Here is a 22,028-nt window from a genome sequence, read left to right on the forward strand (position 1 = left end):
AACATCCCCTTTTTTTTCTCCTTTTCTTCCTTCTGACCCCCCAAAGCGGGTCGGGACCGGTGGCGAGAGAGAGGAGGCAGAGCCGCGCGCAGTGAGCACAGCACAGACTACAGTACGCTTTATCACAGAGCCGAGGACAGATAGCATCAATTTACAGTTCTCTGGAAAAAGGTCTCCTCGAAGGCGGGGTGGGGGGGGAACCCCTCAAAACAACCAAAAAAAAAAAAAAAAAAAAGAAAAACCGAAAAAAAAAAAAAAAAGCAGTCATGACTTCCCCCCCGCCCCAGAACAGAAGAGAAACATGACAACATCCATGGGTTGGCATCACGCCTCGGCCGCCAGCCCCCCACGCCCCCCGTTACATACATTCGTTACACGGCGCACGCACGGAGCGGACACAGGACACGGGTGGGAATATGAACAGCCAGACCGCACTGGGGGCTGACGGAGACGCCAACTGAAAGCAAAACCAGACACGATGGGGTACGCCTGAGCCGCAGCTTTGGCCTCGTCCTTCTCAGAAAGAGCTGGAGCACGACGGTGGCTGGGAATGAGCGGGGGGAACGCCGGGCTGTGCCATGCTTTAGGGGGGCCCCGGGAGGAACCGGGGGGATGGAGCACCGTGCCAGCCCTGTACCCAGCCCTACGAGTGCTCTGCCTCCGCTAAGAACTTTCTCAGAGCACAAATCGGGCAAGCGCGGCCGAGCCGCTCACTGCAGAGGCAACGGTGGCCAAAGACTGGAGACTCCGGGGCTCCACGCGACCGGAGCCTGACGGCGAGCACTGAGAGATGCTGGTTTTCCCTTGCCAAATTCATACCCTGGCAGGCAGCAGCCACCCGCGCTTTGGTGAGAGCCAGAGCCAAAAGCTCCCCAGCAGCCTCAGCCCAGGCAATGCTGTGGGCACAGCCGAGGGTCCCGGCTAGGATGATGGGGATGAAGGAGCAGTGGCAAACGGCTACACGGGAACCAGCTGCCTCGCAGGGCTGCTCTGCTGAAATTTTGGAGTGAAAGAAACGTGGTGCTTCCTTCCGAGGATGGAGAGCGCAGGGCATTACAGCAGGGATGGCAGCTGCCAGCGAGCCACTGGAGGAAGCCCTGACATCGAAGGTACAGGGCAACTTATGCCTCAGGTGAGCTGGAGGGACATTCAGAGCCAGGACAGGCGCTACTCCCTTCCCCACAAAAGCACTGATGCTCTTTCCTGTGGGCAAGACCTACTCGTGCCCTCCTCTGACTGCGCGTCCTGCCGAGGCAGCGGTGCCAGCGCTGGGGAGATGCTCCCTGGCTCCCCAAGGCTCTCACGCTGCTGCACCGCACAGAGGTGGGCTAAGAGCAAGCTCTGACCTCCCCGGTCCTTTTAGCCTCCGTGGGAAGCAGGGGCCAAGCAGCTCTCCAGCGCTGAGCTAACCCGACAGGTGACATGCAGCAGGGAGCGCGCGCAAGCCTGGAAAGGGGCAGTTTCCATTTCAGCCCAGCATCTCCCTAAAAGAAGCTTCCTCCTGTTCCCTCGTGTTGACCAAGTTGCTCTAAGCTCCCTCCAGCTGACCAAGTTGTCTTCTCACAGGACCAACCCTCCACATCCAGACCTGCTTGCTCTGAAAGGTTCAGCGTTACAGAACCGCCTGAGGATTGTCTCAAGAAGCCTGAACGCTTGAGGACGGATGGTGCTTGGAATGAACATGCTGCAAAGGGCCTGGGTTTCCCCGCATCTCTTGGAACCAAGCAGAGATAGAGCTTGCAAAGTTCATTCACTGAGATACTGCGTGAAGGTGGGCTCAGATGCTCCCTGCACACAGGCTAAGCAGCTTTGGAGACCCCCCCACCCCCGAAATGAGGGAAAGGAATAAAGTCTCCATCAGTGGTGCTTAAACCATCTTAAAAAGACACTTGATTTTGGCTGGTTGGAAAGTCCCAATGATGCTAAACCCACCAGCCCACAAACAAGGTGGTCTCAGGTCAGAGAGCCCAAGCTTGACCCCTCCCCATGCCCTTGCCCACAGCCACCCTCCTCCAGCACAGCACCCAAGAGCAACACCTGAAGATGCAGAGGGATGTGGCTCTCTCCAGCCTCTCTACACATGGTATCATGCTTCTGGAGGGGAAAAAAAAAAAAAAAAAAAAAAGGGGGAAAGGCTGAATTTTTAGCATTTTGAAGCCTCTCGCTTTCAGCCCAGAGGCAGGTTAGCCGGTGGGTATTGCACTCCTCCCACCTCCCCTCCGCCAAACTACCGAGCCCCTCGCAGCACTGCCCGTGCAGCCCAGGCGGGACGGGCATGAGCCGTGGGGGGGGTGAGGAGCCGTTCCCCAGCCCACCACAGGGCCTGGCACGGAGCAATGGTGCTAGCTGGGTGACCGAGCTGTCCCCAGGTAGTGACCGAAAGGGGAGAGTCTCTGGAAAGACTTTTGATAGATTATTTGGTAAATAGATGAATACATCTAATGGCAGCAGCTTGCAAGAGCCCCAGCCTGTGCTCTCGAGAGAAGCACGCCCTACAGCCTTCAGCATCTGCAGGCAAGGGGGGGAGCCTGGGTCCCGTACTTTTAGGCAAGAAAACATCAATTTGTGAAGATCCTCCCCAAATTCAGCACATGGGAGAAGGGAAGAGCTTCCCCCCAGCCCAGTGACCTTCTGGTACCTGAGCTGACCCATCCTGAGTGCTGCTGTGAAGACAGACCGGGGGGACTGAGCCCCAAGAGAAGGGTCCCGCTTCCCCACTCCTCTACAAGGAACCTCAAGGACAGTCTGAAGATTCTCAATAGAGATTTTGACCCTCCTTCTCAAGTGAAGCTTGTAAAGCACGTGAATAAGACCTGGCTCCCTCTGGGCTAAAAGATTTCCTTCCTTCTCTCTGGGAGACGAGGATAGGATCGGATCGCTCAAGTTCCAGATGATGCGATGGTGCCCTGCTGACAGATGGATGAGCCCAGTCTGAACACTACTCGGCAACTCCAAATCCTCTCGCCCAAAGCCTGCAGCCCTTGAAAAGCAAAACTCAAGACATTCCCAGCAGCAATTTCCAACAGCAGACATAACCACAGGCAACATCCCAGTCACCCAGCTTTTTGTCCAACAAGAGTCCGTGAACACAAGGCTGCCTGGTGCGATGAGGTGGCAGAGTCAGGTCTTCTGCTCCTGCCTCCAGTGTGTGCAGACGTGCACGCGCCTCCCCGACAGCCCTGAGGTACGGAGGAAACGTGCGAACCCGATGTCCGTGACCCCCGGGTACTGGGCGGTCAGGTACACCCACGTATGCGAGGTGCGGGGTGGCTGCGGGAGGATGCAGCGTCCGGACAAACCACACCTGGAGCCGGGCAGACCTGGGAACTCGCAGTCCAGCGTGGCTGCTCGCTGGAGGAGCGCGGTTCTCATCCGTCCGTCCGTGCCCGTGTGTCTGGAGCAGGCGGCAGCCGGTGAGACAAAGTGTGGACTCCAAGCACAGAGGGACGGGGTGACGCAGCAGTCAGCACGTGGTGAAGGCAGAACCCATCGCGACATCGGGAGGAGAGCCGAGGTGACACGTCACTGTCGCCGGCACTGGTCTGCTGCCCCCGCACAGTGTTACAGATCAAGAGAAATCACTAGCGAGTTTTGAATCCAAGTAAATTGGCATGGCTACTTTGGACTACTGTAAGATGGGAGCAATTCTATTCAATGGCCTTTAATACATTGCATTTACATAGCACCTTTCATCCCAGGGTTTAAGTGCTTTAACCAAAGTGGGTTCTGTACACCCATTAGCATGGGGGAAACCGAGGCACAGAGTGGTTAAGTGACTTGTCTTAGGTCACTCGGCAAAACCGTGGCAGAGTCTGGACAGCCTTAGACCTCCTGACTCCATCAGTTGGTTAGACCACGCTACTGCCTCAAACGAAGCCACTCCGGTCCCTTGCCCTCCCCAGCAATGTGCTCCTACCAATTCTCCAGTGAGGTTTCACACTCCTTTCTGATCCACAAATATATGACCAAAAAAAAAAAGGAAAAAAAAAAAAAGAAAAAGTGCAGTAAACTAAATGTTTTAAAAAGCACATTTGTGCTGTCTCTGTGCAAAGATAAAAGAAATAAATACATGATTAAAAAATTAAAAAGGTTCACAGTATCACACATGGATAGGTAGCTACGGTAGTGCACATCTGGAAAACACTGTGTTACTACCCAGGATTCTCTACACCCAGCTGGATGTCTCCCTTGGGAGCTGCGGGTGCGCGGGTGATTTCTTTGCTGCCCACGTCTGGGGTAAGTAGAAATACACGGTTATAGTTTTGCTCCGTTCTGAAATGCAGTGCCCAGGATCCTGCAGTGCAGCAATACTGGTATCAGCAAGCTCTTCCCCATCCCACTGGAACGGCTGCATCAACGAAAAGGGAACACATCGACCTGCAGAGGGAATCGCTGCTCTCTGGGGCTTCTGTGTCTGCATAGAGATTACTGCAAGAGGCAGAGAGAAGGGAGTCAGCACCCAGGCACCCATCCTGCACTCAGGTCCGAGCCCAGCCAACTCCCCCAGATCAACAAAAGCAGGATGAGAGCAGGCTGCTTGCTTCCTATTCTCCAGCAATGACAACACGACTGGAGAACTTCAGCTCCCCAAAGCTTTCCCTGCAACCAACCGATTCGGAACAAGCCACAACCCTCGCCGAGCCGAGGGTCTCTGCCAGCACAGGAGATCCCACCTGCTGCCGCAGAGGCCACGGCAGCTCCCGCTGCAAGCTCCGACCTCAACCCACCGGGCACCCGGCGCACGTTTCTCGTACACTTACTGTATCGCTCTCCTCATCGGAGACAGAGTGGAGCTGAGCGCTATAGTGGAGTGGGGAGTAAACCCAACTCCTCTCGTCTGTCGGCTGCCAGAGTGGCCAGAGACGGCGGGGAGAATGCAAGGAGAGCAGCAGCAGAGCAGGGAGCAAAGGAGAGAAGAGGAAAAAAAAATAAAAATAAAAGGAGAAAATAAAAAGAGTAGGAAACAATACAGTAAGAACAGCTGTCCATCTGGAGGGAGAGAACTGAGCTCGGCGCCTGCTCTCAGCAGGAGCCTTCCTCATCCTCAGTACATACCTGCTCCCTACCAAGCTGGGACACGGGGCAGCCTGCCAGCAGCTGCCAGCAGACCCTGCTCCAGCTGCCGCGGGGATGGCACCACCTCTCCTCTGGCAGGGACACAGTTTTAGAGCTTTTGAGATGCCAGGGAAGCCTCGGCTCCCTGCTGCAGCATCACCCTGGCTCCAGAGAAACCGAGACATGGGACGTGACTTACCCAAGGGCAGTGACGGAGCTCTCGGCTCCTGCTACCCACTCCCAGCTCTCCAGCTCCGTGTCCCCAGCCCTGTGTGTGCCACAGGCAGGTACCTCTGGTGTCCAGGAGGGCTTTTTACAGTGAGACCTGACCTGGTTTGCTGTGCCTTCCCCCTTCCCTGCAGGCCAAGCAAGGCAGCAATGGGTGGGTTAGACCATGGTGGATGGTGGCCACAGAAGGGAAACAGTTATCACCAGTCTCGGAGACAGTGGGGTGATGGGAACAAGTACCACAAAGGAGGCAAAACACAACCGGACCTTGGACAGAATGAGGGGGAAGGGGATGTGCGTTAAGGGAGCCGGTTACCGCAGCACTGGGCACTGGTGTGACAAAACACGCTTCTGCTGCCGACACAGCACACAGCAGCCCGGGCAGATTCAAGGGCTGGTGGCTGCTTCCAGTGTTCCCAGGGGGACCCACTTCCACTGCAAACAGGCTCTTTTGTCTCCCACAGAGAAGAAAAAGCCCCCTTTGACTCAGCCTGCGGTTTGCAAAGGAAGAGAAATGGAACCAGCTACTTGGAAGAAGCCTGGGGGGGTTCCCAACCTGGGAACCAAGTGTGACAGTCTACGAGGTACAAGGAAACACAAGAAGCCAGAGGAGCTTTGAAGCACTGGGCTCCACATGCTGAACCCCATCAATAATTGCAGCTATATTAGCAGAGACCGCTGGGAGGAAGGAGGGAAAAGAAACCCTTGCTTGGAGCTTCTTACAGGGCTCTGCTCGAGGTGCAGGAAAGCTCAACACGGCATAAAGTCTGTCCCACATCCTGTTTTTCATCCATCCTGACTGAACCACATGCTCCAGCCAGCCTCTTTGAGAGCCTTTTAGGAGCTCAGATGCATGCGGGGAGCTGCAAACCCAGCAGGGAGATAAAGGAGCATCCGCTTGGTATTAACCCTCCTGGCGCTGGGGCAGCCAAACCCAGCCAAGGGGGCAGGAGGAACTGGGGGGGGGAGGGGGATTTTGCGCATTTGCCCACAGTGATGCAGCACTTTCCCCATGCCATCAGCATGTTACTGCCCCTGCTTCCCCATGCACCCTGCCTGATGCCCTCTCCCCTGCATCCCTGCCTGGTACCACAGCGGCAGGTGCTGGGAAGACCACAGCAAGATGCTTGTGTGGAGGGTCTGACAGCATGGCCGTTACCCTCTGAGGACATCAGTTCTGCTGAAGCCTGACAGGGGAAATACTAGAACCCAGAACAGTCCGAGCTCTGGATTCAGTCCCTAAATGCTCAACTGCCTCCCTGCATGTTTTGGAAAGGAAAACTCTCACCACTCACAGAAAACTTGCAGTGAGGAGGGAGCACATCGGTGATATTGGAGAGCAGATGGGCTGGAAAGCAGAAACCATCCCTAACCCCACAGCAACTCCTACCTTATCTGGTTTTATGAGCTGTGCACCATCCCAGCCACAAGCCTAAAAGGTTGTATTAGCAACTGAATTTTTAGCAGCTTCAAAACATCTTAATGGTCTCTTTGGAACGCCATCCGGCTTCCTGGGCCAAAGGAGCCGAGCGTAACATTATCTACAAAGGCTCAGGTGCCTCCTTGGCCGGGTCTGGTGCTTGTAAATTTGTCCCAAGGGCTGGGTGATCTTGCAGCCCATCCCATGGCCACAGCTGTGCAGAAAAAGCTGGGCAGAGCATGTGTTTCTGCCAGATCCTACAGGGAGATCCACTTGTGTGATTTTGATACGCTTCTCTGGTTTCTGCTGGGCTGGTTCCTAATGCCACACAACACAGACCCACAGCGGCCAAGGGAAATGGGAATGCTGGTCCCAGTGTTTCAAAGCTGCAGCTCTGCTCCCCTACGTGCTAGCGTGTTCACTTACAATCCCCGAGGAAAGCGAGGTGCTTCGGAGTCTGCGCTGGCGGGGAGAGTAAATCCAGTACCTCCCATCTGTGAACTGGATAGCCCCAGGGCAAGTGAGGTGAGAAAGGAAACAGAGGAAAAAAGGATGATGTGAAAGAAAGGATGAAAGAGAAAGCAAAAAACAAGGGGTTGGGCAACTCCAGGCCTGAATGGATCAGCGGGCAGGAAAGCCGTGCGTGCGAAGAGCAGTGCCCATGCCCTGCCACAACCTCTGCACTTTTATTCCCCTGTGGGTGAACAGGAGGATAAAGTGCTCTTCTTTCAGGAGCAAACTTCCAAAGATCAGATCACAGTCCCTGGGACTTGACAAATCACCCTCTGCACACCGTATCCCTTCCCCAACCATCGCCCCTAGAGCATGCCTGCAAGAGAGCAGCTGTGGTCCAAGCCCCGCTGGCACTCCGGTGCAGCCTTGCCTGAGCTCCAGCTCAAGCGGTTTTCCAAGGAGAACACCCATGGGAACCCGAATCAGCTTTTCCCTTCATCCCAGCAGTGACAAACACTCCACAGCACACGACACACATTTAATGCAAAACTCAAGGACTCGGATGAAGTATGAAATGCTGATGATGAGCAGTCAGTCACACTCTCTGTGAGCGCACACTGCGCACAGATGGTTTCCTCCAGATAGAGGGGGACCCCTCAAGTTAAGAGGAGTCCATATGCCCAGGGACAGGGAGGAAGAGGAGCTGACCTTGCTAGGAGACATTTGCCAGTGGAGCAGGCAGCATCTGCAGGCAGCATCTGCAGGCAGCCTGTACACCACTGCCATCCACAGGCAAAGAAGGAGCAGCCAGTGTCAGAGGGAGCTGCCTGCAGTTTGAACAGCATGCACAAAAACCCCAAACAGACAAGCTTTTAAAAGGGAACCGATTCCTTCCACAGCTCCCGTGAGCCTCGGGATGCCTCTGCAATGAGTGAGCAGCTCTGCAGCAGTCACACAAGCACAGGGGAAGGCAAATTTTTTGCCATTTTTAGGTTAGAGTGAAGGAGCTCATCAGAAGGGCTCAGCTCCTCTCCCTCACCCTATAACCAACAGCAATGAGTCGGAGCAGGAAGGAGCTGGGCACATCTTTTAACGAGCAGGTTCCAGCGCCCAGGCACAGTGGGGAGCTCTCACTGGTCAGACCTTCAGCTCTGCTCTGGGAATCCACAGGGCAGGTGGGACACGTTGCTAAAAACTCTTCTCCGGTTTGCAGGAGCTGCTCAGACATTGCAAGAGCTGACTGAGGAACACAGCGCTAGGCTCCACGGCACTCTGCTGCCAACCAGCAACCACCTCACTTACTCCCTGTCTCAGCACTAGATTGCCACTGCATCACCTAGTGCATCTGCCTGCAGGGAAAGGAAAAGCCAGAGTTCAGCAGAGCCCGAGGTCAGCCCCACTGCAACCACCTCCCTCTGGCTCTAGGCCACTGTGGCACGTCTGTGCTCAGGAGAACAGCCAGGCTCCCTGGCCGAGGAAGGGAGAACCTCTCAGTTGCACCTGCATTCGCTTTGGCTCATCACGGGACCGAACACGCTGGCCTAGATAAGCCCTTCAGCGCTCGTGCTTGCAAGTGGAGCAGCACACCTACGGCTACATCCACAGCAGCAGTGCCACCCCCATTGGAGCTCCATGAGATGCTCTTTTGAGTTCTCCAAGGGTTAACCCATCTCTCTGCGTTAAAAACCCCATCCGGCATTAAGATCTCGAGGTGCTCAACACGAAGATGGCACGGGGCAGACACTGCCCTGAAACTGAGACTGTTACAGCCTCGCCCAACCTTTCCCTTTCCCATCACACCTCTAAGAGGCCGGGTGGAGAAGGCATCTTACAAAGTATATGTCTGTGACTGGCACGTCATCTTCATCCGAGGCCTGGCTGGCTGGTTCGGAGGCCTGGCTGGCTGTCTCCACCTCCACTGTAGCTGTGGATGTTACGATGGCACAGGCTGAAGAAGCCGCCTCTCTGGAGCGGGGAAAGAAATGACAGAGTCTAGTCACTGCGACCAGCAAAGGAGCAAGCAAGACTATGATTTATTACAGAGGGGCTGAAGATGCTCCGCTGTCAACATGCAGAAAGGTCAGGTCAGTAACAGCGCTCAGCTTCACCCAACTGTCTGGGGGAGGACCCATCTCTCCAGGCAATCAACAAAGTCAGCCTCCAACAGAAGCGGCCACAAAGCAAACGACACTGGGCAGGGCTCTCCAAAGCGGCCCAACGCTCCGCAACACTCACTCTTTGTCATCTTCAGGAGCTACGATCTCAACGTCACACTTGGGCTCCAGCTCGACACTGATCTGCTGAAGCTCCTCCTCAACCCGCACCTCCTCGTGTGACCTGGAAACCAAAAGAACAGCCCGAAGGCTTAGGTAGGCACTAGTTACGCACGGTCCTCGATTCTAGATCAGCCTGAATCAGTCCCAAGCCAGCCCAGCTTCTTGCACTACAACCTCCCGCAGCAGCAAGACGTGCGGGTCTGCCCCAGCACGCGGCTGCTGCCAGCCCCCAGCTCCCGGCACAGCCCGAGCTGTTCATTTTGGTTCAGCGGGAGCAATCAGACCTCCCAGGATTGAGGATTTGGATCACCCAAACCCCCAGGCAATCGTCGGTCCTGTCACACTGCAGCGCTCAACACTAACGAGGTGGGAAAAGAGGACAGGGGATAATTAGGCAGTGCTGCAGGAAAGATGGGCAGCATCAAATGGAGTACGGGAGGAAAGAGGAGAACTGGCCTCCAGGGAGAACCTGTGTCCAGAGTTAGCCTGGTGTTGCCCATCACCTGCACAAGGACCAGAGCCTCCGACCTCCTCCGAGATTCCCAGCCCACCAAAACGGCTCAAGTGCGCTTCAGGGTTAACATCGGATCTACCTGCACGCTCAGGAGCTGTACGTGACAACTTTCAAATTAACACCTCACGCTATTAAAGTCATCGCTTGTGCTAGCGGGGCTGGCTCCACGGTCCTCGTGGGAAGGAGGAGGGGGCGCTTGCCAAGCCTAGGGCACAGTCTCCGGGAAGGGATGAGTGCCGGGTGGGTTCATCGGCAGCACCATCCTGCTCCGCGCTGTCCCTGGCTGGGAGCCGGAGCCAGCAGGCGGCTCTGCTGACCGGCTCCTCTCTTCGCAGGGGTGGATCTCCGAAACCCGCAGGGAATTCCCCAGCAGATTAGAATAACCAGAGGTGTGACGTGTTCTTGAGCAAATGGGATAAGGTTGTTGGTTTGTTTTTTTTTTTTTTAATTTCAGCTCAGGAATGTCAGCTCACGCTTTAATCACATTTCTCTTGCACTGGCTGTCACCAGGGGATCACAGAGGGCTCTACAAATACACAGGTCCCTGCTCTCCTAGGAAGGGCATGCCGAGACCCCAACGCCAGAAACTGAGAAACTAGGCAAAAAAATACTTCTGTGGGGTGGTTGTAGCTGTGATAAATCTGTGACTGACAGCTCTACTTCTGACCAAGATACTAAGCTTCCTCTCTGGTCCAGGGACAGCCACTTCAATTCACCTGACCTATTTCTGGAGGAGCAGTCACCCCCTCCAGCATCTCCCCCTCCATCAGGCACCAAGGGAGCCCGGAGTAACTCGCATGAAGTCACTGCATTTTGCCAAACGGGTCCCACCACTGGGTTTAAGTCTCCAATTTTCAGCAATTTCAGACAATGGATTCTGCAGGAGGTGGGATGCTTTACGGGTGCCTGAAGCTTCAGCAGGTTCTGCACATAAACAGCAAGTAGGTCCTCACCCTCCAGTGACAGTAATTTACCAAGATTCAGCAACACGCAGCATCCAGAGGTGTTTTCATTAAGAAATACCACAGAAAGGTGGTGGTTTTTTTTTTTTTCCACAGTGTATGCAGTCTGAAGCTCTGCAAATGACTAAAAGCTAGGAATGAGGGCAGATGTCTGTAAGATGGTGTAAGCCCTCATCTTCCAAAGTCCTTGCCTTCCTCTGAAACATCAAACAACAACCGCAGGGAGAGACGATGTCAGGCTGTCCAGCAGCTCCTCTGGCTACAGCACATCCCAAGCCCGAGTCTCTGATGTGCATTTCAAGATCTGCACTTACAACATTACAAGATGTCCCAGAAAGGTAGGGCAGCGTCAGCAGCAAACACAGGGTCTTCATGCAGATCCCACTGACACTGGCAACGGGGTCATTTTTACTGGTGCAAACCCGCGCAAGATATTTATATGAGCCTCTAAATCTGGACATCCCTACACAGCAGGTGATTTTTGTCCTACCTTGCCCTCGGCTCTAAGCCACGTATCACCACCGGAGGGAAAGACACCTCAAAGTACCCGAGTTTCTGAAAATACTGGAAGCTGCTTCTCTGGGGACTAAGGGCGCTCAGTGCCTCACAAAGTCAAAGCCCTTCCCCGTATTCACCCCCACCACACGCGGGCAGCCGGCAGATGCACAGGGGGAGAATGTTCCTGCTGTTAACGCTCACTTACCCAGAGAGGGACACGAACCTTCCTCAATTCTGGCGCTGGCTGGGTGGGGAAGTTTGGACAACTCAGTTGTCCCGTTTCCCATCAAATAACAGGGGTAATATTTAAGATTCCTTGCAAAGCACTGAGAGATCTGCTTGTAAGGAAAATTCTGCATAAGAAATGGGGATTATTTGATTGCAGGAAGAAGCCCATCATCCTACAGAGGACCATGCCAAAACCTTGGTGCTGCTGAGATTCACATTCAGCCCTCCAAGAGACCTTTGTGCAAGGACAAATGTGAGGTGTCTGTGCAGCAGTGCAAGAAGAGATGAGACGCTTCTCTCACCTGCCATCCTGCCCTGAGGAGTGTGTGCGCCTCCTGCAGAAAGAAACCAGAAAAGTGGAGTTTGAGGAGCAATTTAAGACAGAAACCCTCCCCTGCCCCCAAATCTAACTCCCCACCCCATGAGGGAGATGTTCTACTTAACAGCTGACACTTCTCCCAGCAATAATTAATCCCATCAAAGCTTTGTCTGCTTGCTCCCAGGAGAGATTTAATTAAAATCGGTCATTAGCATTCCAGAGCATAGGGCAGCCTGCTGAGATATGCAGCACGAAGAGGAAGGGCTGCTGCCTGACGCCAGCGAGGGCCGGGGCCGAGCGCTGTTCTCACCTGTACCTGGGCTGCTCAGAGGTCTCCGAAGGGGATCGCTCGGGAACAGAGAGGGATGTCGAAGATAGTGTTGTGGCTATGGAGGCTGTGGTAGCTTCTTCAAAGGAAGGAGGTGTGCAGGGTAGCAGGTCTGGCCTGCCTGCTGGCCCGGCGCGCAGGAGGGATGCAGGAAGAAAAAAAGACGTGTAGGTCAAACACCAACACCTTACCTATATCAGCCCTGTGAGAGGCTGATCTACCCGCACACCCTCACTGGGACCGGTCACTTCAAACCACAAACAGGCCAGTTTAGCTGGGTTCAGGAACACAGCACCTTCTCCCAGGGCGTCCTCTAGGGAGAGTCAGTAAGCGCTATTTCCAGCATGACAGACAAGACACTACAGGAAACATAATGCCAATGAAGAGATCTCACTGGTAACCAAAGCTGGATTAAAGGCTTGGATCGCAGAGATAAATATCCAGGTGAATTAAGAGATGAATTGAGTGCTCACTGCTTTGCACGGGTAGAAATCCATGCACTCGAGGAGCCTGTCCTTTGCCACTCATCTGTAAATCCAGCCCAGATGGAAGTGATGAAAAGGCAGCACAGAACCAAGCCATTCACTTTTTCCCCCAGTGGCAAGATCCTGCCCCTTATAACTGTCCAAACACCACCACTAGAGTCCTGCAGTTCCTAGTCATCCCCCCCCCCCCCCCTTTTTCTTTTAAAAGGTGGAAAATTCAACTTTCCGATTACATTTGGGCTATGACTGCTGGTGCCAGTTGGCAGCGGCTGCCTTGCAGCAGTGACGCAAGCAACCATTTTTACTGCAGAACCATACAGTGCTGCAAAGAAGGGATTTGGTCTTCTTCGATGCAGAGGCATTGCTTCCCCAATCAACTAACTGCTGGTGCTGTGACAAAACAATATACTCTTACCTTCTCCCCTGTCCTGGTTAAGTTTAGCACCTGCAAAGCACAGCAAGACATGCAATGAAGAGCAATCCGTCAAGGAAGACACGGTTGGTGCACAGTGGGGAATTTGGCGAGAGCAGGGGAGGATCCTAAGGAACTGCTAGGAAAGAGAGGGTGATCACACACTCATCGGCCACCAAACGAGACCATTACCTTCGTCATCCAGCGTGGGGTAACTCCTGGCCGCACGAAGATCATACTGCGTATCGTCCTTTTCGGAGGGAAGCTGGCTAGCTGAAAATGCAGCTGTGGGACCAGCCGTCTTGACAGCTAGCAAGGCACTGCGCCCTTTCTTGGAGGGAGACGACTTCAGAGCTTGATGGGAAGAGTAAATGAGAGCGGAAATTACCACCAAAACCTACTGTGACACCAAAGGCACTTCTCCCTTCACGGGGAGAGGCTTCTGCCCTCCGACACACACACACACGCTCTGCAAGCGCCACCTCCAAAGGGCTGAGCTGGAGTCAGGCTGCAGGGTGAGCTCCTGGGGGGGTGTCTGAGCAGAACAAAGCAAGTCGTGACAACCAACGGGCTTTGCAGTTCCCCAGCTTTGCTCCGTATTACAGTGGAAAAGCCTGCTCAGATTCCAGCCTCGAAACTCTCCACATGGACTGAAGCAGCAAGATGGAGATAAGGCTTGCCTCACATCACAAGGGCAACGACAGCTCTCAGGCTAGGTACTTACAGGAATTCTTTCGAAACACTGTGTTGGTCATGAATTTGAAGAACCTCTCTGCATAAAAGCTGGGTCTGTGTACTGACACCGTGTCCTACAAAGGCAAGAAGCAATTGTTTAATTTTAAAATTATCCCTCAAGGCAGAATTTCTGTAACAACCAAGGCAGTCTTTTTTATCCCAACACTTAGCACTGACAGAGCCTTAAAATGGAAAGGCTTAACTGAAATGATCTGATTAATGCTATAAATAAGCCTGAGGCATTGCCTTTGATTTGATTGCATTTGATTATATTCTTGCTGTAATTTTATAATGGATTTTGGTGATTTTATTCCTTCATAGACTTCCTGGATTTTTTAAATATTAGCCCAATTACATACATGAAATTTCTTCTGGCTTTGCTGGCTGACGTTCAAAGCACACCTGGCTACCTTTGTGTATGACGCAGACACCAAAATTCAGCCGAGGGTCTCCACACATTTCAAAAGTTTTGTGCTTTTTGTTTAAAATAGTAAAACCGAAGCTGTGTCTGCTTCTGACATTCTACCGTGCTACCACGACTTGGCACCTACCCATCTCCTTTGCCTTAATATTTAAGGGAAGCTAGGCTATGCCATGCTGAAAAACAGTTTCCACATCCAAGGCTGCTGCTTCGTAAACATCTGCCTGCTGCAGGAGACAAGACAGCAGGGTAACACTGAAAGGGATTTATTAACAGATAGCTTACTGAAGTGGAAACACAGTCAATCACCAGAGACAGCAAACACAGGGCTCCTCGACACATACACGACCGCACGCACCTTGTGCGTACAGCTCCTGGTATCGTGGGGAGGGGGGAAACGACAGATGGGAGCAGAGGAGGGAAGCTGGTAGCACGGCAGCTAAACATGCGAGGAGGTGGAGTGAGCAAGAAAACCTGATTGGGAATAATTGGCACTACACCCCTGTGGAGGCATAAGAGGCAAGAACTATCCCTTTCATCTGCTTCAACTGTGCCAGTTCAGGCACTATAAATAGCGAGGTAATCGGCAGCAACTAGCACGCATGAAACCAAGGCAGGTAATCCTGCCGAGGGCCGGACAGTCCCTGCCTCGATACAGGCACTCACCCCGTCATGGACCAGGGCCTTCCAGGTATGTTCTAGCTTCTTGATGAACCTAATTCCAGGGGAAAAATGGAGAGAAAAAGAGAGACAGATTCAGGCACATGCTCTGTATCTAAGCCACCTTTCATCCCACACACAGGAGAGATTGCGGAGCTGCTAACAATTCCTCTTTCATCTGGAGTGTTGCTCACGGAGCTGCTAAGAATTCCTCCTTCATCTGGAGCGTTGCTTTCCTCCAGCCGAGAGGTCGGCCGAGCACGCTGGCATCTCTGCAGTCAGGTCAGGACTGCCTGGCAGCCCGACGGGGAAGGAGGAGCTGGGCTGGAAGACGGACAGAAAACCACCTTCCACCCCGGAGAGATGCTACCCATCCCAGGCACCGGGACGGGAAACTTCTTTTTAAGCAACTCATTCGATCTTCGAAAAAAGGCTCTGTGTCACCAGCTATTCTAAGGACAAGATAAAAATCCACGGCCCCCAACTGGCATCGACAGACAGCTTTAGGCAGCCTGCCTACTCATTATCAAACTGTTTCGGAGAAGAAAATCTTTCTGCTTTCATTCAGTATAAAGAAGATGTTAAAGGACAGACAGCTTCAAAGTTACCTACCTGTACGACTGAAGGATATCTATGATTCCTACGTGCAGCAGGAGACGCTCTCCTTTGCCGTTCACTGCTGGGATCCCTCCCATCCTGCAGGCAAAACAAAACCTCAGCGAGTGCAGCCTCAAAAAGAGCAGCCGTAACACCACCGAGACCTGCGGCAAGGTGGATGGCAGTGCTGAAAAGAGGGCTCTGATGCGGTCGGGCAACGCGAAACCTGCAAAAATGCTTTGTGCACAACCACGGGAAGTCACCTACTGCCACAGGTCATCTCCTACACGGTGCCTCCAGGGTTACTGCCTGCCCCAGATGGCCAAACGCCAGCTATCGGGGCAGGACCTGTGTTGTGTGGCAACAGCTCTCTACCTGGACCAGAAAGCACCACATCATTTTTTCTTAGCTACAGGACATTTTGTTCCGGGGATCAGGTTATTTATTAGGTCAGCGTGAGCTGTCTGCCTCTTAGGGCAGGAAACTTTTAAGGAGAAGGGTATTTCCAGTCCCATCCACGCTAATACCAGTCCTGCCGCAGGTGCAGCAACCACTAGCACCAGCACACAACAAAAGCATGCAGGTTATCAGGCAGGCCACTGCAATTAATGACGCTGCTTCAAAGAATGGAAGCACCAAAGTATTATCCTGGCTCCACCGTGACTGATCCTCCATCAAAACTGGAGCAGCTGGTTTCAGACAGCAACAAACAGCAAACTCCACCATTTGTTAGAGAGCTTGGGCCACAGAGACAGTCACAAAAGCCACCTGCAGCCCGAGAGCCACAGACTGGGCACAGCACCGGACAGGTTTTGGGCAACCCCCAGCTCCCCCAGTTACTCTAGCACTCGGCTACACCGCTGTTTGCCAACGGCACCGGGCTGGCCTCGGGGTACTGTCAGGGGTTCCACAGCTGGAGTGATGGAGAACAAACTCCAAGCTCCTAGGGACAGGCTGATCCCTACTACCACTGCAGCGGCGGGATGCTGAGCTAGCACAGAGCCAGTTTCTCCTCCCCAGAGCACGGGTGGATGTTTAGAGGCTGTTACAGGAGCTGACAACCTACAGGTTGGCCTAAGAAGAGAGACTGCTGTGAGGCTGGAGTCTTCCAGAAGTATTGCCCATGCCAGCTTCCCCCTTCCACACCACACTGCTTTACTGGCAGCAGTACCACAACCCCCAGGAGAGATGCTTACTCTTAACAGCTCACACGGGCCTCATTAGGGATTAACGACCCCACCTCCACCCCCCCAGCAGCGCAAGCGAACCAGGGTTTCACCTACGTGTCGTCTGTGTCTATGGACTCCCCCCGGGCAGCCCCACCCTGGATGGACTCCATGGCCGTGGAGTAAAGTGCCTTCTGCCCCACAGGACGCTTCTCATCAGACGTGCTGTGGGCTCCCTCAGACTGCCGCTCCCGTTCTTGCTGGTCTATGTTATGAACCCCAAGCAGGAGGCTGTAGTCCATGATTTTAAAACTTTCCAACACCTATAGGTTAGCATTGAGTTTAAGAACAAAGACAAAACATCAGGCCAGCAGCTCAAATACAGCACAGACCCCAAAGCACGGAACAGCCCGTCCACATTCCCATTAACAACTCCTTTGCCAGAGCCTGAACGTTTGTTTCTGAACCAACAGTCATCTCTGGACTTGACTGCATAGAGTTTGGCCATCCCACAGTCAACCCAAAGGGCTGAAGGCTTGCAAATAACACTGTTGTACCAGGTAGCTGCTGCATACTGCATAGGAAAAATGTATTCGGTCCCAACAGACCAGCGACAAGTGGAGCAGGCTGCCACAATTTGATGCACCAGAGGCTGTCTGGAGACCTAACTCCACTGCTTGGCTTTCAGGAAAAAGGGCAGCGGAAGGGATTTATTCTGCTTTGGGGTTAGCAGATTAGCAAAGCTCTCAAACATTTGCTCTTCCTCATGCTCAAGAGCCACAGAACTTCATTAACTTGCTCCCCAAGCTGCCCCGCTCCTTACCAGACAGTCTCGTTGCAACGTTTTCACCAACGCACTGAAGGTGTCTGCATCCAACATCAGGCCCTCGGGCATGTCTTGTATGAAATCTAGATCCTTGTACGTAGGGCTGGACTTTTCTTTTTCCTTCTTGGATGCCCGGCGTTTATAGGTTGAGCCTTTCAGGTCGAATTTCAGGTGCATTTTCACCACGCGAGGCAGAATGTTGTTCATCACAACCACACGGATGTTTTTGCCCCCTGATTGCACACAGTACAGTCCATAAAACTTTGGCAGCAGTGTCCGTGGGTTCTGGTTCAGATTCTGGGTTGGAAAAAAGCACGGGGAAAGGTCATTTTGGCAGAAGAATCTTGCTGCGTTCAACACAAAGCATGTTAACAGACCTTGGAACAGACTAGGGATTCTTCACATACAGATTTTCTGGATTTTACGTGAAAGCTTACTGTACACGTTTGACAAACTCTTACATCTCAATGGCTTTAGGATCTGAAAATACCACTATGCCTTGAATACAGGGAATGAGACGTTCAGCACTCCCTGGGCAAATAACCAAGTCTGGAAATTCCCCACTTTCCCCAGCAACAGCAGCTAAAAATGGGAAACCAAACAGGAAGAGAAATAAACACAATGAGTGGGAACTTCAAGTTTAAGAATAACAGCTATCTTCATCTCTTCAGAAGCATCAGAAATCAAGAGCCGTTCTCTGGCCCAGAATAAACCAAGGACAGGGTATTTTTTTAAACAAAACAACATAAATTTTCTCCTCCTTTTGCAGAGCTGCTTTATAAAACACAGTTGGCCAGAGAGCACGGATATCCTGCTCTGCTGTCATGGCCTTTTTTTAGGCAGCGGTATGATTAGGAATGACATGACAGGCATGATTCGCTTGTTCAGCTTTGGGAAAGTTTGGAAGGAAACAGAACATCTCTGCACGCTACAAAAGAAAGGACAGACCTGACAGATTCTCTGACAGACGGCAGAAGCATGATTGTATTAAAATTTCATGCCCCTTCTCATCTCACCTAACCAGGCACACGAGCGAGCCCTCTTTGGGAGTGCACCGCTCAACGTGGTGCCAGCTAAAAGCAATGGAGGCAGGGCAAGACCGAACACAAACAGCACTTGCCCAGCTTTAAAGTAACTCAGGATGAAACCACTCTGCTTCCTTTCCACTGACTCCTTTTACCCTGGGTGGGTTTCCCAAGACCAGCAGAGAGATCCTGTGTTAGCACCACAAGAACCCACAAACACTGGAACGCTACAACAAGTAGTACATAACTCTGCTCCAGACAGGTAAGTTCAGTTTAATTCGTTACACCGATTCCTAGCCGGGACAACGGTACAATTCAGGACAACGGTGCAACTCCCATTCCAAAATTCCCCCGATGTCCATTCAAAACCCTCTACTTGATTTACTATATACATCAGGCAACACTTTCCAAGAAAGCTCATCCCATCCAGGAACTTGAGCATCACTTGCAAAAGCAAGCGACCGGCTGTCAGTTGTATACAGACACCCAAGACCTTGTCCTGCTTTGGCAATTTTTCCCCAGTAAATACTGAGCAAGGCAAGTGTTTTCACAGAAACAGCGTACGATCACATAAATCCACTGCGACACGCACACAGACGGGCCAGCACTAACGTTCCTCCAACCACCTTCTCCTCGGTCGGTGCCCTCGTCTGCGGAGCTGGACCCTTCCCCACAGTTACACAGGGAGACAGCTCCTGGTTTACGTGCCACAAGATCAGGTTTGGTTCCCGTTTACTGCTCATCACCACGTGCAAATCCTCCGGGTCTCGATACGTTGCCTTGCTAGGCTAGAGATTTAGGCAACAACGATCTGCAGCAGACTGGATGTGCAAAGCTGGCTGATCCCGTGGGAGTTTTAGCTTGGTACTGCAGCCAGCGAGAGCCAGCAGCTGCCTTCAGAGCAACTCTGTCGACACAACAGGCATGGGAGATGGCCAGGGACGGCAGTGGTTTCCCCACAAAACCACGGTGGTTGTGTCCCTGCAACCAACAGCCATCCTCAAAGCCAGGCTGAGGCAGATGCGTGGTGCCAAGCAAAGAATGAACTAGTGCTCGGAAAAGGACACTCAAACACACATCTAAGAAGCCATTTTCAGGCCAGAACATGCCTAGAAGCTGTGGCACAATTACCTGCCTCAAGTTTACCCACAGAGTTTGTAACCAGTCGGCAGGGTTTGTGCTCCTGGGACCGGCTTCATGACACACTTAACATCGTCCCTGGCACGGGGCTGGCGGGCCATAAGAAACCCAGGTGAAGGACATGCCCCGTGCAATGTTTGGGACAGAAATGCTGCCACTACAAACCCAAGACTGGTCCAAGGTGCTGGGTAATACACACCATGTAGTAGCCAGGAAGGAGCTTCTGTAGGAATTCAGCCTCCTTGTGCATCACAGTTTTTATGATGAATTCATCATCGCTGGTGACATAGAAGAGGGAACCACTGGCACCAGGGTTTGACAGCTCTATCAGAGGCTCATTACATAATGAGTACTAGGGAAGAAAAGAAAAAAAAAAAAAAAAAGATGATGTTTTTAGCCCCCACTCATTGCACACTGAGTTCTATGCCCTTGAGGGCTTTCCCCAGCATGCCGTCTCCCTGTGAGATTAAGGGGTAGAAAAGCTTAAGTGAGAACTATTTTCATTATAGGTTAGGTCTAAGCAGCAAAGCTGATGGACAATTTACAATTAGAGACTGCGATTACAGTTCAGAGCATCCCAACTGCTCAGAATCAAGCTAATCATCTGCTTTCAGTAACACCCAGGCTTCATAATGACATCTTATCTTTCCCCATTGTGTGTGTATCACATTTCGGCTTCTTTCAGCACATTATTGCAAGTGCAGACGGAAAGACAGGATTTTAGGAGATATGACAGTCTGCTCAGGGCACCACGTGTCACTGTGCTGGAGAGAACACAATGCACTGGCTGTTCTCAGCAGCCCCCTCTGGCCTTGTGCTCCCCCTGTTAAGAGTGGATTTTTACAGCCACGTCTCACCCCCTCGATCCTGCTAGAAACAGAGGAAAAGTATTACACCAGTGTCCAGACACAAGAAGGATCGGCGCTGTGTAAGTGCAGCAAGGGGTACTGCACTGGGAATTGAACTGGGAGGATATTTCTAGATATCAGTATGCAAAGAGCAGATCCTCAAATGAGGATTTGCCCAGCAGCAGCAGGAAAAAAAAAAAAAAAAAGAAGAAAGTGCAAGCACACGTGTCTGCAGCTAGGTACCAACCCCAAGGTAACCGAGCAGGTCGAGCGCCTTTGGGGCGGTATCACATCAGAGCTGTCACAGCAAGAGGTAAGATAAGGAGAGGGAGGTAGGGTATGTAAGGGACATAATCAGAGCCATAAATTAAATGCTCATCATTAGGTACTGAAAACAGCTTTCAGCCCTGCACAGATTAATGATCTAAGACTTTATCAAGTTAATTATCTCATGCATAATTAAAGGCATTTGCTGCCATGGCAGGCAAGAGACAATCAGGGGAAGCAGAAGCAACAAATCAGAGCCACGACCTTTGCAACTGAGGCAGGCTCTTTGCCTTACCCAGGTTTTGAACCACTCATCAAATCAGCCAGCATTATCTTGGATGGCACTGATGGGGACCACTGTTACTGTCAAACCGTGCAATGGCACGGATTCCTTTCTACTGGTAGGTGTTCAGCTACCATCACCCCTGTCTGCAGCTTAAGCCAGAAAAAAAGGGCTATTAAAAGAGAGGGAGGGCATGCACTCGTTTGGATGCGTTACCTTCCCCTGTTCAAACTTGTCCTTTTCTAAGGAGCAGGACATCACATACATGCAAGGGACCGAACTCAGCCCCAGTGCACTCCAAGCCCAGAGAGCCTGCACTACTAGGTATTTTAGAAACAGCCTTTCCAGCTCTAAGGAGCTTTCTGAGCACAAGAACAAGCTGTATTTCATTCTGTCTTTGTAAGATGATTAAAATAACTATGCTCACATAGCTCTCAAGTGAGTACACAAGGAAAAATTCCCATCTTTGTCCTCAGAGCCCCAGGGGACATTACAGGGTTGCACCCAGCAGAACACAACTCCCTTTTGCTTGTAAACACAGTAAATTATTGTAACCACAAACAACAGAGAGGGAACCCCATCGCATAGCTTACACATCACACACGGTACGCAGATTGTTTCCTTTCCCTCCGGTGCAAGCCAGCAGCTACCTCTTAGCAAACGAAGACTTGGGCTGAGCGGTGCTGGTCTTGCTGGGATCATCACTGAATCTCCTCCAAAACTGAACAGAATCCCTAAATCCACAGCCTCTGGCCACTCCTTGCTGGAACCAGAACGATGCCTTAACTCTTTTCTGTCCCTTTTAGGCAAGAATTGCTGACAGCCTTGCTTTAGGGCCAAATTCCCTGTGCTACTCTAGACCATCTCAAATAAAGGAGGAAA

The 22,028-nt window shown here is 52.2% G+C and overlaps 1 protein-coding gene across 15 annotated transcripts in view; it reads right to left on the bottom strand.

Annotated features, from left to right (window-relative positions):
- Nucleotides 1-3,645: 3,645 nt before the first annotated feature.
- PIP5K1C (phosphatidylinositol-4-phosphate 5-kinase type 1 gamma) overlaps nucleotides 3,646-22,028 on the bottom strand; it is a 46,901-nt gene continuing 28,518 nt past the window's right edge. Inside the window, exons 6-20 of one of the 15 annotated variants that reach the window (XM_040590559.1) lie at nucleotides 19,948-20,100; nucleotides 17,581-17,880; nucleotides 16,875-17,080; nucleotides 15,607-15,690; nucleotides 15,001-15,049; nucleotides 13,903-13,987; nucleotides 13,371-13,532; nucleotides 13,182-13,211; nucleotides 12,264-12,402; nucleotides 11,937-11,969; nucleotides 9,392-9,520; nucleotides 8,989-9,121; nucleotides 7,130-7,204; nucleotides 4,761-4,844; nucleotides 3,646-4,428 (exon numbers count right to left, since the gene is read on the bottom strand). In XM_040590559.1, the coding sequence (XP_040446493.1) occupies nucleotides 4,426-4,428; nucleotides 4,761-4,844; nucleotides 7,130-7,204; nucleotides 8,989-9,121; nucleotides 9,392-9,520; nucleotides 11,937-11,969; nucleotides 12,264-12,402; nucleotides 13,182-13,211; nucleotides 13,371-13,532; nucleotides 13,903-13,987; nucleotides 15,001-15,049; nucleotides 15,607-15,690; nucleotides 16,875-17,080; nucleotides 17,581-17,880; nucleotides 19,948-20,100 (1,665 nt within the window). In that variant the 3' untranslated portion in view covers nucleotides 3,646-4,425. Of the gene's footprint in view, nucleotides 4,429-4,760; nucleotides 4,845-5,055; nucleotides 7,205-7,674; nucleotides 8,506-8,988; nucleotides 9,122-9,391; nucleotides 9,521-11,936; nucleotides 11,970-12,263; nucleotides 12,406-13,181; nucleotides 13,212-13,370; nucleotides 13,533-13,902; nucleotides 13,988-15,000; nucleotides 15,050-15,606; nucleotides 15,691-16,874; nucleotides 17,081-17,580; nucleotides 17,881-19,947; nucleotides 20,101-22,028 lie in introns of those variants that run through there. The other 14 variants (XM_040590560.1, XM_040590558.1, XM_040590563.1 and 11 more) reach the window with 14 other exon arrangements.

This window comes from Falco naumanni, chromosome 4 (assembly GCF_017639655.2).
Source record: "Falco naumanni isolate bFalNau1 chromosome 4, bFalNau1.pat, whole genome shotgun sequence".
Classification (NCBI taxonomy): Eukaryota; Metazoa; Chordata; class Aves; order Falconiformes; family Falconidae; genus Falco; species Falco naumanni.